The sequence below is a fragment of the Peromyscus eremicus genome, chromosome 4 (assembly GCF_949786415.1).
Source record: "Peromyscus eremicus chromosome 4, PerEre_H2_v1, whole genome shotgun sequence".
NCBI classification, from domain to species: domain Eukaryota; kingdom Metazoa; phylum Chordata; class Mammalia; order Rodentia; family Cricetidae; genus Peromyscus; species Peromyscus eremicus.
Genome location: NC_081419.1, coordinates 31,951,550 through 31,961,073, shown reverse-complemented (window position 1 = coordinate 31,961,073; position 9,524 = coordinate 31,951,550). Strand labels below are relative to the sequence as shown.

The window sequence follows — 9,524 nt, the reverse complement described above, 5'->3', positions numbered from 1 at the left end:
ACCCTGACTCATAAAGATTAAAAAAAAGCATAGAAGAACATATGCACACATATAATTTAATGAATTTAAATTTCCCTGGCTCCTTTAGCAACTACTTTTTAGCAGGGTGTGGTGGCACACGTCTTCAATCTCAGCATTTGGGAGGCAGAGGCAAGTGGATCTCTGTGAGTTTGGAGGCCAGACTAGTCTACAAAGTGAGTTCTAGGACAATTAGGGCTGTTTCACAGAGAAACCCTGTCTTGAAAAACCAAAAAACCAAAAAACCAAAAACCAAAAGCCAAAACAAAACAAAAACTAAACAACACACACACACACACACACAAACCCAAACCAAAACAACAAAACCTCACCCCAATCACTTTTTAAAAAATCATTTCTGTTCATTCTTTACCTTACTTGCCTAGCTTATATTTTACCAAAGTGACTATTTTCTCCTACACCACCCATACATCACTTATTTACTTTTGTGCTTGTGAGACAGGGGCCCACAAAGTAGCCCAGGACTTCAAATCTGCAATTATTCTGCTTCAACCTTCTGAGTGCTGGGATTACAGGCATTCTCCATGGTGCCCAGTTTTTAAAGGGTCTATACCAAAATATCATTGGTCTATACTGATATATCCTCCAAAGAAAGAAGAAAGAGAAGGAAGAAGGGATGAAGGAAGGGGGTTAAGTCATTCAGTCCAGCCTCTTCTTACAATGTTTGGTCCCCAGTTGGTGGAACTGTTTGGGAAGGATTAGGAGGTTTGTCACTGGGGGTGGGCTTTAAGATTTCAAAAGGCCATGCCACTCCCAGTCAGCGGTCTGCCTCCTGCCTGAGGATCAGATGTAAACTCTTAGCTACTGCGCTGGTGCCATGGCTGTGTAGCCATGCTCCCTTCCATGATAGTTACGGAATCTACTATATCATCCTTTTATCCGAATCATTTTTTTTTTTGCACCAACAGTTAATATTGGACTGTGAGCTCCAAATTAAATGCTTTCTTTTATAAGTTGCTTTGTTCTTGGTGTCTTATCATGGCAATAGAAAAGAAACTAAGAAATCTAACTACCTCCCAAAGGCTAGACCCCACTTGGGGATTAAATTTCAGTGTATGAATTTTTCAGGGGGTACACAGATGCAGTGTATATGGCATTCTAGGCACTGGGTTAATTTCTTTTGGAAGAAAGGACATGGAACTTACAAAGCACACTGGTCCTGACATTCTGCTCTTGGAAGTTACAACATACTCACAAGACAACTTTTAGAAAATATTTAACACTAGGTGGTTCAATATTAACTGTTGGTGCAAAAAAAAAAAATGGTTCAGATAAAAGGATGATATATAGGTTGGGACCAGTTGAGGAATTCTAGGAAAGATGAGGTGGTGAATGAGTTCTTACATTTCCAGATGTGAAAAATGGAGACGTAAAAGACAGACAGGGAAAGCAAGCAAACATGGGTTTTTGGAAAGTGAAATATAAGATAAAACACAAATTATACAGAAGCAAAGACTTTCATTTCTTCTGCATCCATTTCCCACAGTGATCCACTATACAGGCCACTGGTCACATGTGGGTATTTAAGTAATATGAAATCCATGTAGTTCAGTTTCTGATGGGAAGGAATGAGACTGTAGAATCCAGAAGGGGCTGTCGGAACGGGCATCCTTACTTAGGACTTCAAGCTGACAGACTGACTTCCCTTGATGCTGTGAGCACAAGTGACCTACTTCCTTTATCTAGAAGACTACGGCCTCCTTTGCCTGAAGACTATGCAGAAATCGCACCTGAGAAAGATGTCTTCCAATATGCTTCTTCCTCTTTCATGACCTAGCACACTGCTTTTAGTGTTTCTTCACCAAGAACTCAACTTTTGTCATAGCGTGCCTGGGGAAACACTGTCCCTGTTGTGTGGAACAATAAGGGTAACCTGAAAAGCATGTGCTGGCAGAATCAGAACATATCTGAAGATGGATCTTGGTACATATCATAGATTTGTTGATCATAAATCCAAGTAATCAAGAAAAATATAGAAACTGGATTCATCTGAAATTGATCATATTTCCTGACACCAGGAAGATAAGTACTCGAGAGATTGCATTAAGAAAAATGAAGAAGTCAAATTACTTTGCACACCAGAATTTGTAGGTTACCTCAGGCATGTCTTAAGTGAGTAATACCGTCTATAGATGAAGTTAAAAAAACAAAACAAAGCCAGGCAGTGGTGGTGGTGCACGCCTTTAATCCCAGCACTTGGGAGGCAGAGCCAGGCAGATCTCTGTGAGTTCGAGGCCAGCCTGGTCTATAGAGAGAGATCCAGGAGAATCTACACAGAGAAACTCTGTCTCGAAAAACAAAAAACAAAAACAAAAACAAAACAAACAAACAAACGGAACAAAAAATCCTGTGTATCCTGCTGTTGCTAACACAGGGCTTGCTCCTGGTCACTACTGAAAGTGTTACTAGAGGAGCTCACTAACTAAGTACATATGCCATCAGGTAAATACAGATACTTGAGTATGCTCGCCAATAAACAGCAGGAACAGAGAGCTCTAAAATGGCAATATTTCCAAAGGCCAACCCTCAGCCCTTTGCTCTTAATAAAGCACTTCCAAGTTACCTTAGATGGTGTTTGAATGCTTTGGTAGCATCCTAAATTGTCTGGGATTCCTTACTCATATGCAAACTGATATCAGATTATATTCCAAAATACCCCCAGTTACCTGAATATTCCTAAATGAATGCCAAGTGTCTTATACACTAGAATCTAACTTATTAACAGGTTCTGCCTCATTTCTAGATGGCTTGTTTTCCATTCTAATACTGAGCCTTAACACTAGAAAGTGTCCAAATATATCCTGAGTGCCCTAAGTGAAGATGCCTTTTAAAAACTAGTCCATTAACCTGAAAATGTTTCCTTTTTTTTTTTTTTTTTTCCCTTTGAGACAAGGTTTCTCTGTGTTTGGCTGTCCTGGAACTCACTCTGTAGATCAGGCTGACATCAAACTCACAGAGATCCGCCTGTGCACCTAACTTTATAGCAGATAATGTGTTTACCACTCCAAATTACTTCATGTGGAAGGATTCTCTTATCTCCTAACACTAGAGGTTGGAAAATAATTTTCTGCTTGATTAAAATGTAGATACAAAAGGTAATCCTCCACTACACAGGTCAGCCTGGCTACAGAAGATCTTGTCTCAAAACTGAAACAAGAATCCATACATAATTAATTAAATGTTGAAATAATTCTCAAAATTTAAAAATCATTGAAAAATTGGGAGCCCTAGAAGGGCTCACACTTCAACAAATGGCTGAAATTTACTAGAAGCTGCCAGCTTTAGTTTAAAAACATTTATTTTAATTAATTTACTTGAGACAGGGTCTCACTGTGCAGCTCTGTCTGGCCTGGAACTTGAAAAAAATCCACCTGTCTGTTCCACCACACCCAGCCCTAAAAATCTTTTAAATTAAAAAAAAAAAAAAGACTTTGTGTGTTTATGATGTGTGTGAGTCAGTGTGTATGCTCAAGCTACTGCGTAAGGGTGAGGTTAGAGGACACTTTTTGGGAGTTGGTTCTGTTCTTCTAGGGTGGCTTCTGGGGATTGAACCTCAACTCTTCTGGCTTGGGCTGGGAGGGCTATTACCGCTGAGACATTTCATTGGCTCAAGGTGCCAGCTTTAGATGTGTGTTTTTCAATTCAAAAGCCAGGGCTACATTCTAGAAGTATTTATTGATCACCTATTTGCCAGATACTGTTTTTTAGATCCTGGGTTCACAGTGGTGAACAAAATTCGTGGAATTTATATTCTAAAGAAAACAGAGATACCTTAGAGAGTGATAAATGATATGAACAAACTATGAAGCAGGGTGGAGAAGTACAGGGCATGTGTTGCAGCAAGGGTGTTTACACAATTACATTCATTTAAATGCCTAGCTGGATCCTGTGGGAATCCGAGTTTATGACTCTTATTAACAACCAAATCATGTTTTTTGCGCTATAAATGTCAAAAAGCAAGTCAAAAGCAAGAGTGTACTTCCTCTCATCTTTGAAGATTACTTTAGATGCACTTGCCTCTTGCCCCCTGACCCCCGAGTGCTGGGATTAATGGCATGCACCACAACTCCAGGCATAAGAATTTTTAATTGCCGGGCGGTGGTGGCGCACGCCTTTAATCCCAGCACTCGGGAGGCAGAGACAGGCGGATTTCTGTGAGTTCGAGGCCAGCCTGGGCTACCAAGTGAGTTCCAGGAAAGGTGCAAAGCTACACAGAGAAACCCTGTCTCGAAAAACCAAAAAAAAAAAAAAAAAAAAAAAAAAAAAAAACCAAGAATTTTTAATTATGTTTCTGAGTGTGGGTGTGTGCACGTGAGTGTAGATGCCAATCAAGGCCAGAAGAGGGCGTCAGGTTCCCTGGAACTCAGAGTTACTGGCTGCTTTACCCATTCCCCCCACCCCGCACCCCAGCCCGTGGATACTAGAACCGAACTTTGCCAGCAAGCGCTCTTAAATTGATGCGCCGTTTCTCCAGCTCCTTCACTCGTCTTTGTATTCCGTGGTCCGAACTTTGTTTTTGTGCAGGAGAGATGAGAAGCAAAGAGTCTCTCCGTGATCGCTTTCCCGAGTGACTGTTTCGGCGTGGTTAACCGAAGGACCCAACAAACATCAGCAACCCAGGAGTCAATCGACAGGTTCTTAACGCCTCCCATAGGCCAGCGGTTCCGTTTCCACAGCAACCGAGACGCGGAGCAGTGGGTGGGTTCCCAGTCGCCAAGACCTGACCTGGTCCTCAGGAAGTACTCGGGTGAGAGAGGAGCCTCTGTCATACCCTGGGGCCAAGGGAACCACATCCCGGGGCCGCGCACCCGGCCTGGCCTCCGGGACGCAGCAAACTCGCCGGCCACGGGCATCTCCAGCGGCGACAACTTCCGGCCTCGGAGCTTCCCCCCGCCCCCGTGGCTCGCCCGGGTCCTCGCTGTGGAAAGGTGACCGTGGCTGCCGCCGGGCCTGAGCAGACGTCGGGCCAGGGGCTGCCACGTCCTCAGGACGGCGGTGAGGACACCGCAGGGTGCTAGTGCTCGGCCATGCGTCGTGCGGCGCCGCCGGCGGGGCTGGAGCGGAGGACGGCCCGGAGCGGGGCGCACCGGCGTGCGCGGGGCAGGCGCGGAGGCGGAAGTGAGGGCACGGCCTGCCTGGCCAGCCGTCTAGGAAGCCGCCGCCGGTCGCCCCGCGGGAGCATTCGGAGCCCCGCCAGACCGTCGCGACTCAGCCTCGGATGCCGGCGCGATGCCTCTGTTCACTGCCAACCCGTTCGAGCAAGACGTGGGTGAGTGCGGTGCCCGGCGCCCGCCGTGCAAGGGAAAGTGGGCGGCGGCCCTGGTGCCCTGGAAGCCGGGCGGAGAGCGAAGGGGCGGCGCCGCCCTCGACGGCGGGGGGCAGCCTCGGCGCGTCGCCGGCCAGGCCACCTCCTACCTGTCGGTGATTGGGGTACCTAGCACGGCTGTTCCCCAGAGCGGGAGTGGGGAAAAGCCAGTTCGCTGGAGGCTTAAGTGGCTTTTACAAACTTCCTGCTTTTTCCAGAGCTGGGTAACACCCTTCCCCTTGGAAGAAGGTGCTGTGGTGGCCCCCCTGCTGCTTAGGGCAGTCCCGAACTAGAGTCCCAGACATACCAGGTTTAACTCTCATCGTTTCCATAGGCACACATTCAAGCTCTGATGGTTGCAGTTTCAGTCTGTATTGACTGTTTTGAAATTGCTTCTAGATCCAGTCCCAGAGAATGAAAAGGAAAACTCCCAGAATCTCTAAAACAGCCCAGAACAACCGGTATTTGTTGGAGTCAAACGTTAGTCTGGTAACATAGGTCTTTCAGAATGAGAAAAAGATGGATGGGGTACAACTTAAGCATAATATTAACAGTAAAAGCAAACTGTCTGGCAACATTCTTGAAACAGTGGTTAAGAGGCTCCTAGCGACGTTTTAGGATTTAGAAATTTTGAGTCAAACACAATGCTACATATTTTAGCAGTGAGCCACCAGTTCAGTTAGAATTTCTTAGTTAAGAGAAGTCTAGAAAGTGCCTCATTTTGCTTTATAACTCTCTAAGTCATATTCAAGTATATGAGAGTCTAATTAGATAGGAAGCATGTTGAAGCTTAATCGCTGTTTTGGAATAATTAATTGTTCTTTTGTTACATTACCTATGTGAGGCATTGCACTTTTTAATTTTTATTGAATTAATTTAGTTTTGACACAGTGGGGTCTGTATATAGTCCATGCTGGCTTCAAATTTCCAAAACCTCTGTCTTAGCACCTAGAATTCTGGGATCCGAGTCTGGGCCTCCACCCTGCTTGAGACCGACCTGTACTTCTTACTGTTACTGTAAAAGCTTTCATTTTGCTCTAATGAAATGAACCAGAAAATGCAAAGTAGAAATGGTTATTTTGTTTTTTCTTTTGTTATTTATGTGTATGTGTGTTTGTCTGCATGTTATGTCCCTTACGTGTGTGCTGTGCCTGAGGAGGCCAGAAGACCCTGTCAGATCACCTGAGCTGGTGTTGCAGAGGGTTGTGAGCCACCGTGTGGGTAGTGGGAAGAGCAGGGGGTGCCTTTAACTGAGCCCTCTCTCCAGCCCAAGACAGAGTATTTCAAATATAAAACCTGTGCACTCTTTCTTCAAGGAAGTATTTCCTGGAAGCCTGTTGTTTTTCAAATTGAAGATTTTTCTGGTAACAGTAGTCCTGAGTTGCTCTGCCCAGTTTATTTTTCTAAACTTTTCCCTGAGTGGTTTCTGAAATCCTTGTATCACAGCTTAGTATAGTTTTCTTAGGCTCTGATCTTCAGACAGAAACAACCAAAAAAAAAAAAAACCTGAGTAGATTATTTTTCATGGGCTATGGCAACAAGAACTTGAAGTGTTTATTCATTAGTTCTCACATGACTGAATTCAGTTTCCAAAATGTCAAGGGTGAAAGAGTGTGTTTGGTGGAGACCCACCTAGACAGATGAGTGCAACTAGAAAAACATGGCATGAAATGCTGAGGAGCTCAAATTGGTCTGAAACTTACATCAGAGGAAAAACACATGTTCTAGTTTTCAGACCTTAAGGACTCTTAATGCAGAAATGTTAAATACTACAAAGCAAGTCATTATCTGACTTGAGCATTACAGCAATGTTCCTCTACAGTGTCTTTTCTTTTTTGTTTTTTGGTTTTTTTTTCAAACATGGTTTCTGTGTGTATAGCCCTGGCTGTCCTGGAACTCACTCTGTAGACCAGACTGGCCTCAAACTCACAGAGATCTGTCTGCCTCTGTCTTTCAAGTACTGGGATTAAAGGCATGCACCACCACTGCCTTTTTTTCAGCATTATTTTTATTTCCTCTTCTCCTCCTCCTCTTCTCCCCCCCCCCCCCACTCTGTGTTACCTGTGTTCACTCTTTATTCACCAAAAATCCATGGGATAATTACTGTGTATCAGGCATTGTGTTACGTTACAAAGACAAAAATTAATAAATATACTGAGTTCTTGCTCACAAGCCACTTGAGTATAAGGAAGGATATGTGCTCAAGTAGATAGTTGTACTGTGATGTGATTAATGCAGTGTGACAAATAGGAGGAATACATAAGATGCTATATACCCTCCCTTCTGCCTAAAAGTAATCATCTGTGAAGGCAAGAGAAGCAACAGTGTCAGGTAGGCAGTTCCTGGGGTAAAGGTCACCATTGTCCTTTCCTCCCTCATCTTCCTGACAGCATTTCTTCAGTAGGAAGCCTGCACCTCTTACTCTATGTACAGTAGGGCACATCCTGGAGAGTTTCCTAGGAGAAAGTAAAGATGACGACTTGGTGGGAAGATGGAGTGGCTAGTGTTAAAGGGAAAAGATGTTGGCATGGAGACCTCTTCCCTCTTGTAGCAATTACCGGAGAGACAGATGCCAAAATGAAGTTGTGACCTCTGACCCAAGGAAGAACTGTAAGAGACATTTTGGTTCACCCTCTCACATTCGGAGGAAGGTCATGTTCCTCCTCTTTCTGAAGAGCTGAGACAGAAGTATAATGGTCGATCTGTGCACAGTCGAAGGGATGATGAAGCTCAAGTCGTGCGAGGACGGTACGAAGGTCAGCAGATGGGCAGAGTGGCTCCAGGAGTCCAGGAAGACATATGCCGTCTGCACTGAATGGTGCAGGGAGAAAAGGCTAATGGCACAGTTGTCCGTGTGGGCATTCACCCCAGCAAGGTGGTCACCACCAGGCTAAAGCTGGACAAAGACTGCAAAAAAATAAAATAAAAATGAAAATCCTGGAAGAGAAAGCCAAGTTTAGTCAAGTAGGAAAGGAAAAGGGTAATAAATACAGGGAAGAAAATCCTGAGAAGATGCAGGAGTAGAGGAATTTCATACCCAGCTTACTTTAAAGGCTGCTTAAATAAAGAGGGCGAGTGTGTGCTCTTTGCCTGTATTCAGTAGCCAGCTGTTAGCTGGGGTGCGAAGTCGTTGCTTGGCTGTGTTATGTCCTACCCCAGTGCCTGTTAGTGTACTTTTTCTCTTTGCTCAAGCCAAGTACTTTTTGTCTGATAGTCTGTGCTCTGGGCTATTTATCATTTATTGCTAAGTGTTTGTGCTATTTAAAAATTGGCATATTATTGTGTGTTTGGGTGTGCATGTGCCATGGGGAACATGTGGCAGAAGACACTTACTTGTTGAATCAGGGTCCCTTGTTCCTGCCTTGCTGTGTTCTAGCTGGCCATTGAGCTTCCAAGTTCCTGGTACAATTTTCCACAGGAGTGCTGGGCTGTGTACCACTGCATCTGGCTTTATACATGGTGTACAGGGTTTGAACCCTAGTCAGCAGGATGGTGAGACAACTGTTTATCTGCTGAGCCATCTCTCTGGCTCTTATTTTATTTTATTCTTGAGATGGGGTCATAATATATGTCTTGGTCTTTCCTGGAACTCTCATGTAGCCTAGGCTGGCCTTGAATTTGAGATCCTACCTTAGCTTTCTGAGTGCCGGGTATTCAGGTATATATTTTCATGCCTGACTATAAGTATTTGTCTTTTCATATGCCATCTCCATCCATTTGTAAAGACATATTTGTGCCCCACAAAGCTGAGTTTTAATTTAGTCCAGAAAAATGTCTTCTGAGAAGGTAGGTTGATGTGTGAATTTCCTGCATTTTGTTTTTGTTGTTAAAAGACCTTGACAAAAAGTAACTTAGGGCTTTCTATTAGGCACTTTTACTCCAGCAGAAATTTGTAAGAAACCTCAATGTAAAATTGGAAGCATTCCAGTAATACAACTGGATTTTATACAGTCAAATTTATAATGTTTACTTAATTTAGTCCTTGAACATATATGGCTAATTATAATTTTTGTAATTAAAAAAAATTGGTTATGGACAAGCATGGCTTTTTTTTTAATGTATTTTTTTCCCTATACCTTATTTTGTTTGCATGGTTCCAGAAATGCTAGTACTTTCAGATTGTTTGAAAGTTTAATTAGTATCTTTGAAGTTTTCTTTAAAATGTGAACTATTTTAAGCA

The 9,524-nt window shown here is 43.6% G+C and overlaps 1 protein-coding gene and 1 pseudogene across 1 annotated transcript in view; both read left to right on the top strand.

The window, feature by feature from the left end:
- Nucleotides 1-4,761: 4,761 nt before the first annotated feature.
- Nucleotides 4,762-9,524, top strand: part of Stam2 (signal transducing adaptor molecule 2) — a 46,521-nt gene continuing 41,758 nt past the window's right edge. The window contains exon 1 of the mRNA XM_059260467.1: nucleotides 4,762-5,308. Coding sequence (XP_059116450.1) covers nucleotides 5,269-5,308 — 40 coding nt within the window. The 5' untranslated portion in view covers nucleotides 4,762-5,268. The remainder of the gene's footprint in view (nucleotides 5,309-9,524) is intronic.
- Nucleotides 6,125-8,368, top strand: LOC131909764 (large ribosomal subunit protein uL24-like; annotated as a pseudogene).